The sequence below is a fragment of the Pristis pectinata genome, chromosome 1 (genome assembly GCF_009764475.1).
Source record: "Pristis pectinata isolate sPriPec2 chromosome 1, sPriPec2.1.pri, whole genome shotgun sequence".
In the NCBI taxonomy this organism is placed as follows: domain Eukaryota; kingdom Metazoa; phylum Chordata; class Chondrichthyes; order Rhinopristiformes; family Pristidae; genus Pristis; species Pristis pectinata.
Genome location: NC_067405.1, coordinates 19,087,855 through 19,107,609, shown reverse-complemented (window position 1 = coordinate 19,107,609; position 19,755 = coordinate 19,087,855). Strand labels below are relative to the sequence as shown.

The following is a 19,755-nucleotide window of genomic DNA, read 5'->3' as shown; positions in this document are numbered from 1 at the left end:
AACATCTCACCAGGTCTCTCACTGTACAACATAATTGCCAATCCTTCATCAACTGATTACCCATATTAAATATGTAGCTTTGAAATATTTAAGATGCTGTGTCAAAAATGAACCCTTAACCCTTATTAAGCAGGACGTCAGTGTACTGCATGGTGCCAAGATGTTAGGTGGTATCACATAAGTATCCAAGCCCTCCTTTAGTAGGAGTATGGCTTTTTTTTGCTTATGCATCACTGCATTTTGCTCTTTGTTGTTTCTAACTGCAACTTCTGCAATCTGACGAGCTTCTCTGGTTCTGTCACATTTTCTTTCAAGTTTTCCCACACACTCATGTATGCAGTTTCAGCCATCTCAAGTTCATTTTACACATGCCACTTCTTGTATCTACCTTGCTGCACTTTCTTGAAGGTACAACTCACCATTTTCACTCTGGGAACATAGATTTTCATAGTTGGTACCCATTCCTGTTGCCAGTGTGCTATCTTCCAAATTCTTTCAGAATAGGACTATTAAAGGGAACACATCTGATGTGAACTAGGTGACGCAGTTTAAAGTAATAGCAAACCCTACCAAACTGGAAAACAATTCATATTTATGCACATTTACCAAACATACATATTTTAGTATTTTTCATTTCAGCTTTTCGATCTTCACACTCAATTATTATGCATTTATGCTCCTTTCAGAATCATCTTTGACAATATATGTGCATAATAATTATCTGAAATTATTACTACCTTCATCTTGCATTAACACCAATTTTATCATTTAATCTCTTCTACCTTCCATCCTATGACAGATCTTTACCATTGTTCCCACCACCCTTCCCTATTTCTCTTCATGTTACCTCCAAATTTGTTTTCTCAGAATTTCCTAATTCTGGGCAGAAACCCTTCCATTTGAATACCAATTTATTCCCTCTCCACAGATGCTACCTGCCCTGAGTATTTCCAGCATTTTGTTTTTTTTTAAAAAAGTACCTCTGCAGCAACTAAACCAGAAATATGCAATGGTCAGTAACACGGGGAAGAAGAAATTCTCCCTGCCATCTATTTTTTCCTTATTAGCACAGATTGGATGTAGTGCTTTTATTACCCTTTGAAAAAGTTTACACTCCAGAATAAAATTTGCAGCTCAGAGCCATGATTCTAAAACCCATTAAACTAATTGCCTATTAGCTGGGCTCAAGTCAGTTATTGTAGGAGTCCAAATCAAAGCATTCTAAATAAAGACCAAATAGGGTATATGAAGAAAAACATGCTTTGCACTTTAGGATAACAATGTTATTCTATTTCTATTCCAGCCTTGTCAGTGGTCATAGATCTTCAACAATCCTTTAAATCACCATACCAATGTAATTTTCCTGCACAGTAAGAATACATGCAACTCTGCAGTAGCATCACTCAAGTGCATCGTGCTACTACATTTGTTAGTAGAATGAATTCAATCAGATGTACAATCTCACTACATCATGCTTTATGGAGAATTTCTTGCATTATTTGCATTTGTATTCCCAAATTTAGATATATCTTCATCTGTGGTCAGCTCTACAACAGCTGCATTCATAGAGGATGAAACTACTTTCCATTTCTGAAGTCTACCTCACTAAGGCTCAGGAATGTGGCCCACCTGTTTGTTCCTACAGCAGGTATTCACCATCAGACCTGGGGAGCTCTGACTTTGACTGGTTTCTCCTATTCACATCATATTCTTCTCTCAGTTCCAACCATTTAACATTTATCTGAAGAGGTGGGTGTAACCTTCCTAAATCTGCCTGTTTTGTTTTAATTACTCATTTTCTTTCCCTAATCCAATTCATTCCTAGGCTATTTGCTCAGATGCTCATGCTCCATCACAGCATCAACCATATCATGTAGCAACAGGGGAAACATCTCAGCTTGACTCTCACTGCATTGAACACATTGGTCCTCTGGCAGACTTTGCCCATGTTGGAGTCTTCTATACTTCATGATTTTGATCACCTTTACATCTCAACCCAGCCTCTGCTCTCAGAATAATTTCTGCTTCTCTGGTCTCTCCCTGTATTGGAGGATTAGCTCATCTAACAATGAAGTATTTTTCCCCACACACCAAATAGTAAACCAAATAAAGTGTGATCAGAGTTTTTTTTATTTGGCAAAGAAATAAGTATTCTTTGTAATAGATCATAAGCTTTAATAAGCTTAGATTAAAAATACAGTTTCGTGATAAGGTACAGAAGTTTGCTTATTATAAACTGCTTGAATAATTCTAACTGGTGGTTTTTAAAATGAATTATTGCAATAATTTACATCAATACTTGATTACATTTTCCAAGGAAAAAACTATACCTCAATAAATACTGCCAAAACATTAGAATGGACGTACAAACTTCAACATTCAAAAAAAAATTGTAAGACGTTCTACAGTTTGAAAACATAATTTAAAGTTTACAATACCTATTACAGAGAAGCTTTTGCCAGCCATTATATAATACCACCCTAAAGCATCATGATGCACCAATCATACAGCATTGTTTAGTGAAGAAACCAAATGTTCAGTGGTGTAAAAACATTGGAATGACTTCAGTTTTGCAATGATAATGGACAAAGTGCAACTACAGCTCTTGTTACATGTTCAAATATTATTTGGAGATTATTGGCCCCATCACAGGATCTTGGAAATACATCCTGAAAACACTTCCAAGAACGAAGTATAGTGTTAGTTAGCTTCCTGGTTTAACAGTTTCCCTTTCTTGCCCTCCCCTCCTAACAAGCTCATGTGCCTTCTTTTACTGGTATGAGGCCTTTGCAAGTCTTTGACCTGGATTCCCTCTCACAAATTCCAATGGCAGCATTTACACCTAGCTTTTTCCAAGCCAGGTCATTCCACTTGCTGAACCCCAAGGTCGCACACATAAAAAGGTGAAGGATATCTTTGCAAAGGCGATTTCAGACACATTGGTATGTAAATGATGCTGCACACTGTACGGAGTCCTTTCTTTTGTCAAAATAGCCTTTCATTCCACATCATTGTAACTTTAGCTGACCATCTCCAACTGCTTCCCCTGGTCCCACTGTCCTCACATCACAGTGCAGCTTCGTGCCTTGTCCTTCCGTAAATCAGGAGACACTGAGGACAGTTCTGGTCTGCTGGGCACATGTGAAATTCGTTTTGTGGCTCGCTTTGATTGGTTGCGTTTTACATTTTTGTTCGGTTTATTTACACAGGCCAGTGTAGCCACGTGAAAAATGTCTCTTACACTGTTCTCTGATGACAATGATGAGCACTCAATGTATGTTGCTGCTCCAATCTGTTTGGCCATGTTAGTACCCTGAAGAGAAAATAGCCATGAATTAATAAAGGACGGACACCTTAGCCAAGATATTATGTTCAAAGTATCAGTGTTTAAACTTTAAGATTTAAAGTGTAATCTTCTTAAAAATCAATGTAGTTTATACAGTCATTTTCTATCCAAGCATCTTTGGCAAATTCCATCAATGTCCTGTTATGGGGATTTTATTTTGTTTGGATCTACAATGGGCAAATGTAAACAGCAAATAACAAGCAAGATCTTAAAAGCAAAAACTAAAAGTATTCCTATTTATCAATGTTTTATACAGGTGAAGAGCAGAACCACCATCAGTACTGTCTTGAGAAATGATGGTGCACACACGTTCTTAGACAGTCTGGACTCGCTGCTGTTGCTGCTTGATTTGACTCACTCACACTAGAACCCTCACTGTAATGTGGGCTTTCATGAACATATCTGCAGATTCCAAAGTATGTGACATTTCAAATAACAAAAACAGCATAGAAACCAGCCCTTTGGCCCACAGACTCGACACCAATCACCCATCTTCACGAATCCCATTTTTATTCTCCCACATTCCCATCAACTATCTTCAGATTCTATCACTCACCTGAACACTAGGGGCAATTTACAATGGCCAATTAACCTACCATACCTTTGGGATGTGGGAGAAAATCTGAATACTCAGGAAATCCAGGCAGTCACATACAAACTCCACACAGGCAGCATCTAAGGTCTGGATTGAAGGTGGGTCTCTGGAGCTTTAGGGGAGCTGCTCCACTGGCTGTATCACTGTGCCACCCTTTATCAGTCCCAAGCAAAACTTATGGGAGATCCTTAAGGGACCTGTCATGCCAGAGGTATTGTGGGTTGAATTCATTATTCCCCAAGATACAAATGTATTGTCAAAAATCCAAAACAATTAATGGTGCTACTCAGAATGTTTTTGGAGGGGACTTATTTTCATCAAGCAATTCAACTTGAGCATTTTATTGAAAAGGCAGAAAAATGGCAGTCAACTAAAATGCCATCTTCAAAACTGTTACATAGGCATGGAATGGCAGGGAAGGGAAATGCTAAAATTCACTAAACAGATACTTTGCTTACAATGTTGGGTCATAGTTGGGGCTGCAAGAAGGATCATCACAGATAAGCACCAGCTGGTGGTCTGATCAATTGAAAGACAGATGCATTTTCATTATTTCACTGCTATTAAAGTTCTTTTGAGTTCAGCAAGAATTTAAGAGTACATTGATTCTTTTGACTTGTGCGTCACCATGAAAGGGAAGCACATCATTTGCACTCCTTTGTGCCCGAACAATCGACACCACTGAGAAATGGAAATCAAGACCTACCTGATCGTAGGACACCGGATTCTGTCGGTGATTGGACAACTCCACTAATGTTGTCAGATCTGTGCGCAGATCAGATTTACAGCCAACCAACAAGGTTTTTGTGTTTGGGCAGAACTCTTGGATCTCACCTTTCCACTGAAAACACAGCAACCAAAATGGTGAGCTTATACTTACACCATAGTCCACTCTCTCCCCACATGCCCCCCCCCCCCCAAAAAAAAAGGCAGCTTGTAATTGTAGAACAGTTCTCAAATGTTAAACTAAGGAATAATTTAATTAATGATGACAACAGCATCCCACTAGTTACTGCAATATCGTCCAAGTACAAGTGTGCAGATATAGTTCAATTGTGATGTCCAGGGTTTGACTTTTTTTTTAAAACCACAACACTAAGCTACTGTTCTTTAAACCATTCCAGAAGGCAAGACTGCACTACATGCCTTTCTGCCAAGCAGGCCTTGTGCACAAACCAAATTAAGTCAATTTGCCTTGAATCATTTATCACAAAACTCATACAATGCACAGCCAGATTAATAAACATTTTAAATGTCAGGAAGTTTTACTTATTTGCTATCTGCAAATTATGAGAAGTTCACAGTTACAACTGATTGTATTTTTGTTGCTACTGCAAACTGAATTGAATCCCAAGAATTATATTTTCCTAATTGTGCATTTGAGAGACTTCTTAGGTAGTCCCTCAAGATCAAGGATGACTTGCTTCCACTCTGGTTTTGAGAGTTGGTTGGGAATCTCAGACTCTTGCACAGATGGGGCAGGAGGGTAACTTGAGGTAATGGCCAATGCATGGCCAAGGTTCCAATTCCATCCTGATTGCTGCTCCTCTACTGAGCAGTCAAGGGCCAGAGACTCCCATGGAGTCAGTGGGGATGCTGCACATAAGGAAGTTTTGAGTACACACTTGAACACTTCTCTGCCTGCCAATCTCTTACTAAGACAGAGCTCAGAATAGTGTACGATTAGGGAATCTGGTATCAGGCATGCAGATGATGTAGTCTGCCAGTCCGAAATAGTAACACAGGCCTTGGTACCAACTATGGCAACTTGTATTTACTTTTAAATCTGAAAACCACCCTGAAGTACTTCATGTTAACAATAATCAAAACAAGGAATGGTTTAAGTTAATATAAGCGTGGTCAAAAAGTAAAATCTTAAGGAAAAAGAGCAAGGGCAGGAATTCCAGAGCTCAAGGCCTAGTTTAATGATGGGGTGAATGTAGTGGGTAAAAGGTTAGGTGCCTAATGCAGTGCTGAGGGGGAAGTGGAATCACTGGAAAATGTTCTGAAGACCAAGCTGGGGAGTAAGATGGGTAGGTTTCAGATGACAAAGGGACTTGAATACAATTTTTTTTTTAATTTAAATAAAAATCAAGATACTAATGACCAATGGATTTGAAGCAAATGAAAGACAGACAGGCCAAGGGTGCTGGATATGGAAATTAAACTCCAATTTATTGAAGTTGCATGGCTGAAGAGCTGAAATAGTTTAAGAGGGAGATTCAAAAGGTATGAATGCAGGCTTCAGAAGATAAATTGAAGTATTATAGAGCTGAAAGTTGGCACTTGTAATGGAGGACCTGAGATTGGAAGAGGAGCTCAGGTAGAATATAAAAGATCGTAAAGAGCCTGACACAACCTTGGCCAGTGGCCATAGTGGCAATTAGAAGCACAGCAAGTTTGTCGCCCTCCTCCTGATGACCACCTTCGTCTGTGGCTGCATCAGGCTGTGCGTGGAACCCAAGTACGTGGGCACCAAGTGTCACTACGTACCGAGGTTCTACCTATCCCTGCTGTTGCGAAGGATAGGCCTGGCCCCATGGCCACACAGCATCCCAGTCAGCTGGACGCTGCCGTGCTACCTGTCCTTCATGGAAAAGTTCTTCCAGACCAATACCTTTGACCACAAGTCCATCAGGCAGTGGTCAGCACGGAACATACTGCAGGCACTGCAGGAGAAGAACTCAATGGATACTGTGGGGTGGTTCCCTGAGCAGACTGTCCAGACCATCTGGCAGAATATCTCATCGCCAGAACTCACCAACAAGCACGAAGACCTCACTTGGCTGGTGGAGAGAGGGGCCCTCCCAGTCAGATCCTTCCTGTATGGTTGGAACCTCACTCCCAGCACGCACTGCCCCCGGGAGGACCGCGCTGGGGACGAGACGGTCGCCCACCTCTTTGCAGGCTGTAGGTTTGCAAGGAGGGTGTGGCAAAAGATGCAAGGGTCCTTGTCACAGTTCATTCCCAGCAGCAGCGTAACAGGATTCTCTGATCTACGGGCTGTTCCCAGGGGGAGACACAGAGACGGACATCAACTGCTGCTGGAAGGTCATCAACTCTGTGAAAGACACTCTTTGGTCTGCCCAAAACTTGGTCTTCCAGCAGTGCGAGATGTCCGTAGGGGAATGCTGCCAGCTGGCACAACCCAGGCTGCAGGAGTACGTGCTGAGGGACGCACTGAAGCTGGGCACAGCCAACACAAAGGCTCGGTGGGGAAGGACTACAGTTTAGGGTTCTTCTGCCACTGGAGAGGGAGGGGTGGGGACAGGTGAGAAAGCCCCTAAATATTGTAAATACAGGACTGGGTAGCTTCCAGGGAACCACATGTGTGGCATCGGTGCTGTTTTTATTTTTTTATATATATATATATGGTAACACTAATGAATGATCTGTACAAGAATGTAAAAGTTTGCACTGTTTCATTGTATATAGTTTGTTTCTTATTATGAATAAAGTTTATTTTGATTAAAAAAGTTTGCAAAGAGGTAGCCACCCAGTTTACTATGCATGCAGCAGTTAAAACACAATTACTTGTCCCTTTGTCCCTCTGTGTGTGGAATTATCCCTTTATCTGTCAACCAATTACTTTAAATCTATGTACCCTGGTTTTGAACTTTAAGGAAATTAGTCCTTCCTATTTTATCTAGGTCTATTAATTCAATTTCCCCTTGGCCTCGACTGTTACAAAAGAAACAATCCCAGCATATCCAATCTTTCCTTGGAGTTTACATTTTCCAGTCCTGGCAATCACAAACATCCTAAATCTCCTGAGGGGGGGGGGGGGGGGGGGGGGGGGGGGGTGGTGGTGGTTGGAGTGAGGTATAAAAGTGTTCAAGGGTCACTAGTACACGATGATTAAAAGTGATTCAAAAGTGAATTACTACCACAAATGACTAGTTAATCATGTAAATTGTGAATTGGCAACAACTCCATTTAGTTAAGTTTTTCACACTTAGTGGATTGTTCAATGAGAAGTAAAAAACAATCTTGCACTCTGTACTAACTCAATGTAACTGCACTGTGTAATGAATTGACCTGTACAATCGGTTTGTAAGACAAGCTTTTCACTGTACCTCAGTACAAATGACAATAATAAACCAATACCAATCATCCAGTCATTTAAATATCCTTCAGCCTTTTATGTAAAATGTTCCAGAATTTTGCATCTAATAGTAATTAATAACGTAATGGGCAAATTGATTAAAACAAGGCAGGCAGAAGCTCCATTCAATGTCCTACTGAGCCAGAGCCAAAAGTCTAGTCATAATACCGTCGTGTTAGCTGCTGCCCAAGTCTTTCAAGCCAAGACATTGGTTGCACATGAGAAAAACAGTACAAAGTATAGTTATAATGGAAGAGAAACAGCAGCAAGACTTCCACCAAGACTTTTACATGAATAGCAGGTGAAAGGCCAAGGAACAGCAAAAAAAAAGGAATTGCTCTATTAGTTTGAGCCAATGGATTTATAAAAGAACAAATGATATGGGGAAGTGTCAGAGGCTGAAGGTGACCCCATATGAACATTACATTTATGCAGAATCAAATGTAGATCAGCCTCAAAACCTGCACTGTATGGAGTACTAGCAACAGGCCCCCACTGGAGAAGCTTAGAACATTAGTCAGTTGTTTAATGACCATATAAAAAATATTAACAAACTGGATTTTAGACTCTCTCCCTCCCCCCCCCCACCCTTTAGTCAATATTATTCTAATTTAATGGGACCATTGTACAGAACTGGAAAATACTGAAAGCCGAAAGCAAGACAGTTATCATATTTTATGAACTTTTGAAAATGTGGGTCAACTCTGTGCTGATCCTCAATCCTTATACAAATTTGCCTACACAGTGATACCCAAGATTGACAAATCTGGCACCTGTTTATTACCAAATATGGCCAATCTCTTTCAAGTCATCGTGGTGACTCACCCACTAATCTCATGCTTCACGTGAATAAGTTTCACAGGTATGCAAGTCTACAACAAACTCTAGCCTCTCCAGCTGTAAAGTATTCCAGACAACGTACACAAAGCTGTTATTCTAATGCTCATGTAAAAAGGTACATGTTTTCTTTCCACAGTAAAGAGAACATAAGCTTGTTGGACTCCCAGTGATATTTGTTGCAGTTACAATGTTTAAATTTAATCTAGATCACTGGAATCCATTGATTTTTGCTTGCATCCATTTTAGTTTATTATTTTTTTAAAAAATGGGCGAAGTTAACCGTTAAGGATTGCAATACAAAACCCGAATAGATTTCTAGAATGTAGAGCACAAGAGCAAGTCAATCAACATCAGAAACCAAATTGTTAACAGGCCCACAATGAAGTGCCTTTGGCTATGTTACTCATTGTAAAGAAATTACATGGAATCCAAATGAGCCTCTTCCTTCTGTACTCCAAATATTTCTTATTTCACTGTTTTTACTTTCAAATGATTAGTTGCCAGTATGAAGGCAGGCACAGCTGTGTTGACAGATTCTATTCCAATTACATCACCACGTTCCACTAAGGTCAATTCATTTCCGGGGAGTACTAGCCACTACCCAGATCTCTGTTGTCACTGGGTCTGACAAATTGAACTACCAGTTACTCAAACTTCTTGAGAGATAGATTTATATTAGCTTCAAAGGAGGTAGTATTCTCCACATGGTCACAAGCATTTTGGCTTGCCAGAACAATATTCAATGGACTCAAAAAAAAAGGGTGTGTTTTCAGCATCAATACAGCAGCATAGTTTTTATTGAACAAAATTGAACAGAAGATTGTCAATTGAGGTTTCAAATGAACAAAATTGAACAGAAGATTGTCAATTAAGAGGTTTCAAATGAAATTAATTGAAGTGTTGTGTGGCTGGACTACCATTCCACTTAGGAAACTGGTGTTAGGTGCAATTCAGTTCCACTGGGCATCAGAATACAAGGTAAAACATTTGGTTTTGGCCATTAATTTATCCCCAAGTCACAATTAAATATTCCAATGTTAAATATGGAACATCCTTTATTACACCTACCTTCTTAAGCACACTGTCGAGGGTCTCTGGACGACTTATATCAAAGCAAATTAAAACAGCATCAGAATCTGGGTAGGAAAGCGGTCGGACATTATCATAGTAGGGTGAACCTGGACACAAAGCAAACCCAAACCATCAGTCACGCGTTTACCATTTTACACAAAACAAACATCAAAATACAACCAGGAGACAAAAAGCTGCATTTGAAACAATAAAATAAACTGCTGGAAGAACTCAGTGGGTCAAGTCAGATCTGTGGGAGGCAGAGATGGTTGATGGTTCAGGCCAAGACCCTGCATCTTGATCTTGACCATTCTTTTGTCTCCACAGATGCTGCTTGACCTGCTGAGTTATTCCAATTTACATGAAAATGCAGCATGAAAATCAGTCATTTCTTTAATTTGAAATCATTTCAAGTAGGCAAAAAATGTTTATGCTAGCTCAAATCAGCACAAGTTTATGAAAAGGAACATATTGCAGCTCAAGATATAATTGAGATCTTTATGGCAGGTAAAACAGGAACTGTAAACAGTCATTACCATAGAAGCAAATTTAAAAGAAGCATGTTTGTTAAACATGACAAAATACAAGCCTATAGTGTATACAACCTGTGCTTCTTCAAACAAATGAATTAATTGATGAAGCCTTTCAAAGTCATACCTGTGACACAGGTATTTCTTAATGCAAGCAATATTCACAAGTATAAATACTTGCATTTTACATGGCAATCCTGAACAATAAACCTGCTAAGAACTTCTGCAAAGCAATCACTGTTACAATTAGGGTGGCGAAACAACCCTCCCCAATTGTCTAAAATGGAGGTTATATCACTGTATCATAACCCCTGGCATTGCAGGGGGAGCTGTAACCTTCAGGAGTCCTCACTTTAGTGAAAATCTGTTCCCAGCTGTCAGCAATGCAAACTGTTGCCACTGAGAATGCAGCTGTTTTGGTGATACTCCTAACAACCCAAACTGGGGTCTCTTGATTCTTGGAGAAACTTCAACTTATGGTGGTGGGAAACCACAAGCAAAGACTCAAGTTAGAATACTGTTAGAGCTATAATGGTAGCATTTAGACATCAGATACATGATCAACTTGTTGCAAATGCAGCTGTCAATTACAAGTAACCAAATAACCTGCTTTAGTAATGTATTCAGAAGGATAAATAGTAACCAACCATATTCAATATATGGCACATTTTTTATATCATTTGAATATGCAGAAAAATCCTGGCATACTTTTGTTACCTGTGGATTAACTATTTCAATGCCCTTTCAGCCCACTTCCGATCTCTCGTAAAATTTACATACAGAACTCTGATGTCCCTACTATCCTTCCATTTGTTGATCCATGTGATGCCTGTGCCAATACACCTCCATTTTAAAATTCTAATCTTCATTTTCAACTTCATCCTTGGCCTTGCCCCTTCAGCTCTGCAACCTACTCCAACACTGTCAACCTCTGATCTCCGTGTTCTAGTCCTGGCCCCTTGATCACCTTATTCCCCCTCCCTCATTTCAGCAGCAGCTGTACAATTAGCAGTCTTGGCCACAAGTTCCAGAATCTCCTCTCTAAGTCTCTTTTACTCCTTCAAACCTCTCACCTCAAGACCCTTTTCATTTCCACATGTGGGTTGATGTCAAAAAGGTCTTTGATAATACTTGTAAAGCACCTTGGAACACATTACCATAAAAAGAGCCATGCAAGGTGCTGGTAATGACAGCTCTTGCTTCACACCAAAAGGCTAGCACTGAAGTGTCAATTTAGATTGTGTCGACATCTCCAAGGTGGACTTTGACTCTGAGGCAAGAGGTATTACTAGCCATTTTTGTTTAATTATTAAAGGATTTCAATAACTATAGTGAGCAAATTACCTTCAAATTACACAATTGCTATGATTATTAACCATGATGCATTTCCACTCCAACGTCAAAGCATAATGTTTATTTGTACAGTAGCTAAAGAGATCAGTGACATTGTAACAGATTGCCTGCTACCAAGTTTGTTCTTATTGCAGCTCATATTGCATTGCATCATTTCTGATGAGTAATGAGTGAGAGGGAAGCAAAACGAAGTTTTGGTAGCCTAACAAACCAGATTGAAACAGATTTATGCTCTTTGCCCTGCTGATAGACCTCCATAGGTACCTTAGTTTATCTACAACAGCTCACAGGGTTAGTAACTGGACAGACAAAATCAATTAAACTGGCTTGATTCACTTGTGTCAGTAAACATACTCTGCCAATAACCCCATCAGCTCAGTTTGTTCTCTCATCCAACCCTGCCACTTCCATTGACATCAGAATTACTAAATTTTGATTCTGATTATCTCTACAAAGTAGTCATTCCTAATGTCTTAAGTGCTGGATTTGAATTATGTGCCTGTACAGTCAGAGCTGTGCTATTGCATATTGCAGCTGAACACATTTAAACCCTTCTTCAGAGAGTGATCACATTAGATTCAAGAACAAAGAATCAGGCATTGACTGAAGCATCACCATTGCCATTTGCTGAAGCAGCAGGTGTGGGTCAAGAATGAAAGACTAAAATCACAGTGAAGTCAAGCTCTGAAAGGCTAGCATTAGCCATTAAATGCAGTATTATCACTTCAGCACAATAGGATCAGCTTAATGCACTGGGCTTAGAAAGCACATTAAAATCAGAGGCAAGTTATTAACTACTGACAAGAGCTTCTGACTGCTCTACCTTGCCATTCTCACAGGTTTTTCCCCATTTACTTCCTGACAAGCCCTGCTCTGTGCTGTAGCTTTCCATTGTCATACCCATCAAACCAACTGGACTCTGGGTAGGACAGCTTCCTCATCAACCCTTTAGTTGCCAAGTCATTCTTGCACAAGTCAGCTTTTTATTTATATTCCACCAATGACTACAGGAAAGTTGGGAGGTCAAGGTTTCTTTTTCTTTGAAACAAAATTCATTGTGGTCTGACCAGTTTATTCCATATCAAGTTTCCATTTTATTGCATCAGGCTACAAGCAACTAAGGGGGATAATAGTGCACCATTGATCTAAATGCCAGCCACTGGCAAATAGACAGACCATGAGAGTCTCCTACCGTAAGTAAATCCAACAGGTATTCAGACTACTCAAACTAAAATCATCTACCTTTGATCTGGAAGCTTTCAAAGCTGTGGATCTAGCTCCATATGGAAGGAAGTACTCTTTACTAGATTGCATTGTTTCCCCCATATCAAACAGGGGTAAAGAGAAAGCATTTATGTTTCAGGTCCATGACCTTTCAGACTTGAATTTTGCTAGAAAGGCTCTAAAATTACCTCTCTTGCTGGGTCTGTTTTAATTTCACATTTTCAATGTCAACAGTATTTTAATACAATTCTTATTCATTAATTCGATTGCCTCCTTTAATGAAGTCACTTTCAAATGACCATACATTGTTTTAAGGTTTTAAAGTCACATTACCAACCAGTCCCCATTGCATACATATTGATAAGTACTCATGCATTAACTACCTGCATTAGGACAATAGGAAATTCCCAATACTAATGCTCAACGTTTTCTAAAAATTACTCCAGTGTTCAAGAGTGAACAATACATGACCCAACAAATCTCATGTTTCCTTTCCTCTGGCAGCAATTGTATTAAATGTTTAGTTTTGCTTTTAAATACATTTCATTGACTATCTTTTTCATTTGATAATTAATGCAATCCTTCCTGTTTCATATACAATACTATTAGAATTCCCACAGTGAAGCAAAGGCTAATTTACTTTGTTTCACAGACATTCCCATGCGAGATTAAATGTAGCTCAATCTCTCATTACTGATCATCCGAGAACAGCACTTAACAGGGTACTTAACATGGATACTGCAAACACTTTTTATAAGGGAAAGAAAATGCAATCCAAGAGCTGCTGGTCAACACTAATTCTTTGTAGCATCTCATCATGAATCTTACCATCACAGCTTCCAGCTAAGCTCTCCATTTAGATGAACGAGCATAAGTGAGGTTCAAACTAGTGAAAGGCAGTGACAAAAGGGCCCAATGCATCATGCTCCACATGCTATAGGTTTGAGGGAACAGTATTCATGTAAATGTTGAAATTAATCTGGGATTTAATGAGGAGATGGGAGAGGATCAGTGGGTTTCATAAAGTGGATTGGTGAAGGAATCCACTGCAACGATCAAGAGATATCACAAATTGGGGAATTACTCCAGTAGCTAAGATAGGTAGAAAGCCTCACCTTGACAAAGTACAATATAAATTCCAATGCAGTTCAGTTCTTCAGTACATTGCAGCACACTTAGAAGCCAAGGCTCATCTCACCTGGTAATTCTACCAGTATATCAAATGAAACCTCCTCCACCAAACCTTTTAAGGTCCATGAGTCAGTATTTAACTATGCCTCTCATGGGATACAGATGCACAGTGGTTAAATTACAGGGCAAAATACAAAGAAATGGATTACTGATCTAGAGACATGTTCAAATCCCACCTTCACAACTGTAGCTAAATAAATCTTGAATTAAAGAAAAGCCAGTGTCAGAAATAGTGACCACTGTTGAAAATTAGAACTCCTGATGTTCTAACATCTTTTACAGGAAAGAAAAACCTGCATTCCTTACCCAGTCTGATGTACATGGCTCCTGGTTCACAGAAGCAAGGCCAATTCCCAATTGCCCACTCAAGCAGATTAGCAGGACAATTTGGGATGATCAATAAATGCTGGTCTAGACAGTGACACTAACAAAAAGACCTAAACAAGAGCAAAAATGAGGAGTTGGTGAGAAAAATTGAATGCTGCCAATGGGACGATTTGGACTTCACTGCATAGCACAGGCCACATTATCATTAGATATCTTCAATCCCAGCTCTCATGGTCACACTGAAATGAAATCATTAAGTCACCATGCTTGCTATCTATAAAAGAATTTGATTTCCTCCTTAACTTCATATCATTTTGAACTTGAACTGCGATTAATGAAATTCATGATAGTATATTGGAACAACTGTCTCATCTCAACTGTTGGAGAAACATGTGTTCTTGAGACTGATTGTCAAATGGTATAATCATGCTAATCAGTGTCCAAATCAAAACATTCAAGTAGATTGCACTCAGCACATCTGAGTGCTGTAGATAGTGAGGGAAATTCAATAAACTGTCCTCTTCATACTGCATTAGCAAGGAATTATGAATATTATCAATGAACAGGTATTAAGTGGTTAGTGTTTCCAAATTATCTTGCACTATTGTATAGGTATTACACACTCTTGCTGTAATCCATTTAAAAAGGGATTACTGCATTTCATAATTATATTAATATTTGATGATAAAAACACTGTCTTGTGTTCTGCAGTAATTAATCTTTACAGCACCATTACCCAAGTCGTAGTCACACTTTCAAGATAGAAGGGACTTGGATCATATCTTTCACCCATCTTATCATTGGGAGAACTGGATAAGGAAATATTGATTTGGACTACCATTTCATTGGGCCTAGTTGAAATAAGCTTAGTTATCAAATAAGTCCACTGTGCAATAAGTTTATCTTTACAATGCACAGAATTTCTGTTTTAAGTCATTAGTGGCCATCTCCAAATTGTACACCCTTAATACTTACAATAAACTGCATCGGGCCATAGAGGACTCTCCCTAAATGCCAGCTGCTTGGTCTCATATCAACACAAGAATGGTATGCATATTCAGTCATTTAACTTGAGTGGAAGCTCACCCAAAAAGGGCCAACACATTAAGTTGTCAGTTAAGCTTAGTGCATTTAATAATACATTCCACCAAGACACCCCTAATGAGAATTTCAGTAAGCTTCAAAGTAAAAAAAAACCTTGTACTTCAAGATTCAAAAATGGTTACCAAATCCTTTATCACAAGATGTCCTCCCCACCCCCCCAAGAAATAAAGTGGTTAACCTCAAGCATTTTAACTGAGTGAAATAGCCAGATCAGTTAGTTGAAGACTCCAGCAATCACAGTCGAGAATATTGGGCTGGAATTGTCACAGTTACTAGAGTTGTAGATAATCAAATTATTTTTATTCTCCTTTCACGGACATTGAACTGGACATAGAATGGCCTTGCAGAAAAGCCAATTTTGACACAAGGCCAGTAATTTCCAGCTGTGGGTAGTGATCAGGTGCATTTAAGTGAACGAGTGATCATTCAAAAATAAAATCAGAATAATATCCTCATCACTGACAGAGACACTCAGCAGTTCACCTCCTGGATATCCATCAATCCCATTTCAGTGCTCACGTAAAGCCGAGATACAAGATTGCAGAATTGAAAGCCCTGGCAACAATATTGCTTTGTATTAGCAGGCAAGCAATCTTAAAATAATCAATTTAAACTTCAAAAGCTATTTGAAGGTGTTTGCTTTGATTCAGTAGGGAACACAATATTTTGGATTCCATTGTTCATACAATTGTGCAACATTTGAGCACAAGTAAATGGATTGGCCTGGAATGGGGAACAGTGCAGCTATCCCTTCCCCCACTAGCTCCAAAAGGACAGTCACCAAAAGCAGGTTAGCAGCTGGAGAATTTAGCCAATTATGATTAAATAAACTTATTGGGCAGAATTTTTATATTATTCTAAATCCAGTTGAAGAATATCAAAGTCATAGAAATTCCTAACGCCACTGTTTAAAGGAAAATATATTTTAATGAAGTTATTATATAATTAACTTTGGCACTCAAAACCCAATCCTTACTGTAATGCTAACTACAGAAAAAAAATGAAACTTTAAAATGTGCAACTCTTAAGTTGCAAGTTAATTTAGTAACTTAATTTAGTAACTGTTGGAATGTCTCTGAACGCTCTGTCTATGCAGTTAGCTGTTAGGTAGCTTTTAATCAAGAGAAAGCAGATTTAATTATACGAGGATGAAGATGAATAATTTAAATAGAAATTAGTCTTATTTCCTAATCTATTTAACAGAAATGGACATTCTTAGAATGTATCACTCTGAAGGGGAGAGATCACCCTCATGGGTACAACACAGTGGGAGCTTCAAGGAGAATTGTGTGCGTGTGAGAGGGGGGAGAGAGCGCTGGGTGTGGGAAAAGGGAAGAGAAAATGTTGTCATCGATTTAATGAAAATTGCACTGCTACATAACTACTCCTTTGACTTTACATCACGTTTTCTGCGTTGTTTTTAGAGACGATTTCTCGAGCGAGGAAACATAGGTCCTAGGTCCGCGCACAATCTCTCGAGAGGAGGAATAAAAGAGAACAGGCACAATGGCAACCAATTTGTAATAGGGGGCGATATTCCCCTCCCGCTGCTTCTGCTAGTAAAGAGATTGATTTAAACTCCGGACAGTCTTTATGGGTTGTCAACGCAATTCCTGACATACCAGTCTAGAAAGGGAAAATGCCAGCACTGTTGGATCACAAATGGAAATCATTTGAAGAATGCCTGATGGACACAAACCTCTGCAAGCAATTAAACTCCCTTGGTGGTTATCTCGGCTCTTTGATGTGCCTTAATGACAGTCCTATAACCCTTGCATATTTCGTCTTTTAAAAGACAGCTTAGTACCGAACAGACAAGCTAAGAATTTTGGACCATCTTACATGCGTCGATTATCTTCTATTCTAAAACCTAACACAACTACTGCATAAAATGCGCCCTTCCAGGAATACAAGGAGCTCCATTAAATACAGTGCGTGAGCGGATGGCAGCCAACTTCAGTGATTTGATATGCAATTAAATCCGTATATTACAATACGTATTTTTAATTAACCAACTCATTTTTCATTTCAAGTCCTTTACAGAAACCTGGGATATTTGAGAAAGGGATTTTTCCCCCTCAGCATAGACGACCTCGCCATGTCCGAGGCCGAAGTTAAATACTTTGTGTTTAAAGTGATATCGTTTCACCGAAAGAAACGGAGAGAATCCTTTATCTCCTGACATCACATTCCCCAGTCCCCGATGCCTTTGAACTGAAAAGCTTGGCAACAGCAGGAGGCGCGGATATCCAATTCCCCGCCGCAATCTACTTTATTCCCCAACCGCCAAACTCCCTTATGAAGCAATGAGAAAACGTGGGTTTATCTACCTGCCTGCCTATTAACTGGCGTAATTACCCACGCACTTCCTTAACTGAAGAAAGCAACCGGACCAATTGCCAAATTACGCTCCAAACCCAGCCACGCTATTTAAAACAATTATTCTTGTCCCAAGGACGTCTTTATTTGCAGGTATTTAACACATATTTAGGATCTAATTGAGAGCGGGGTTTAAGAGACAATCAGTAAATAGATGTTAGCAGTCTCATGTGTTAGATGCCGGTCAGGAAACACTGATTTTCGCTACTGGTCGTGATCCAGGGACTTAACAGATGATAGTGCTTAAAATTCCTCGTTTTTTTTATATAAAATCCACCATACAATGTCAACTCCGTGAGAAACGCAGAGCTCGTAACAGAATGAATCTAGAAGCTAGGAGGCTTCTTACCTGAGGTATCCCAGAGACTCAGTTCTATTCTCTGCGTTTCAATTTCAAAGCTCGCCGTGTAATTTTCGAAGACTGTGGGTACATAACTCTAAACAGAGAACGGGAATGGCTTTAAAGTACAAATTTAAACATTTAAATTCAATGAAATTAGTCCAAACGCCAGGAAGTGCTTAAAATAAGCGTTCGTGTAACAATGTTTTAAATCGGCGAATTTATAATTAAGTCACTAAAAAGCTGGTTTTTACAATTACAATAATTTACAATAAAGCCCAATCAAAAATAGGAAAATCAACAAGGTCTGGTATTGTGTTAAACATAATAAAATGAGAGGGATTCTCAAACAGGTGCTTTGCAAGAATTATTCAAATATCATCCCAGTCACTGAGTAAACCAGATCGGTAACATACCTCTGGGAAGCAATCCTTGGCAAAAACGTGCAGCAACGCTGTTTTTCCACATTGACTATCGCCCACCACAACTATTTTGCATTTCACAGTTTGATTATCCATCGCGTTTTTGGTGAGTTTCTGGCTTGATCTTCTTTCCTTCATTGACGTGGATTTGGAGGGGGGGTTAAAACAATAAATTTTCGCTGGATTGTACGCGTAAACAGAAGGCTGATTTCTCTTCCCCCAGAGCGCCCGGGACCTGCCTGCGCCTACCTGTCCGGCTACCTCCGCCACTACCCACAACTGTTTCTTACTGAGGCTTTGCGCACCTCCTAATATAACATCTCGCTGCCAATCCGAACGTTCCGTCACCAGTGATGGACAACCATTAGTCCTCGCCTTGCTCCCATAAAAGGATTGCAGTGTGCTTTGCATTTGCCATGTTCGGTATGCACTGAGTTGCAGCGATGACTTACAGCGGTTGCTGGGAATAGGAGTTCTGACTCAGCCCTAGTCACTGTGGGAAATACGATATCAACTACAACTCCCTGCAGCCACTACGCTCTACGCTGTTCCTGCCCAACGCCCAGTCCCGCCTCTGCCAGGCGCTGATTGGCTCTCTACGAATCCCATTGAGAATGTTGTAACGCCCGCCCTCCTCCGACTCGCTGAGTGAGCTGCTTGGCCACTCTGACTGTCAATCATTCTGGTGTGTTGAGGTCTGGTCTGGTGAGGAGCAGACAGCTTGTGTTCCTCCCCATTCTGTATCTTTCGCCCGGTTTCGGTTCTGCTTGCATGGGTTTTAAATGTTACCGATATTGCTATTGCAAAAGAAAAAAATGCATTTTATACCCGTTGTTCCGACCGAGGCAGATATCTCTTGTGCTGATAATATTTCCACTCCGATAGTCTTTTATTCCCCCACGCGGAAATGCTGGCCTGGGTACACACG

At 39.7% G+C, this 19,755-nt stretch overlaps 1 protein-coding gene across 1 annotated transcript; it reads right to left on the bottom strand.

The window, feature by feature from the left end:
- Positions 1 to 2,118: 2,118 nt before the first annotated feature.
- On the bottom strand, positions 2,119 to 19,406 carry rnd3b (Rho family GTPase 3b). The gene is made up of 5 exons (XM_052018784.1): positions 18,822 to 19,406; positions 18,415 to 18,502; positions 9,955 to 10,064; positions 4,648 to 4,782; positions 2,119 to 3,313 (listed from the first exon to the last, which is right to left on the bottom strand). The coding sequence occupies exons 1-5, from the start codon at positions 19,236 to 19,238 to the stop codon at positions 3,062 to 3,064; spliced, it is 1,002 nt and encodes a 333-aa protein (XP_051874744.1). The 5' UTR covers positions 19,239 to 19,406; the 3' UTR covers positions 2,119 to 3,061.
- Between the last annotated feature and the right edge of the window lie 349 nt (positions 19,407 to 19,755).

What these genes read in the sequence shown, in the direction of transcription:
- rnd3b (XM_052018784.1), bottom strand. Translation starts at nt 19,238, where the DNA reads ATGCAAAGCACACTGCAATCCTTTTATGGGAGCAAGGCGAGGACTAAT. An exon ending in GAGTCTCTGGGATACCTCAG is followed by an intron (nt 10,065 to 18,414) that starts GTAAGAAGCCTC and finishes CTTTGTGTCCAG; the next exon opens with GTTCACCCTACTATGATAAT. An exon ending in ATCCGGTGTCCTACGATCAG is followed by an intron (nt 3,314 to 4,647) that starts GTAGGTCTTGAT and finishes TTTTCTCTTCAG; the next exon opens with GGTACTAACATGGCCAAACA.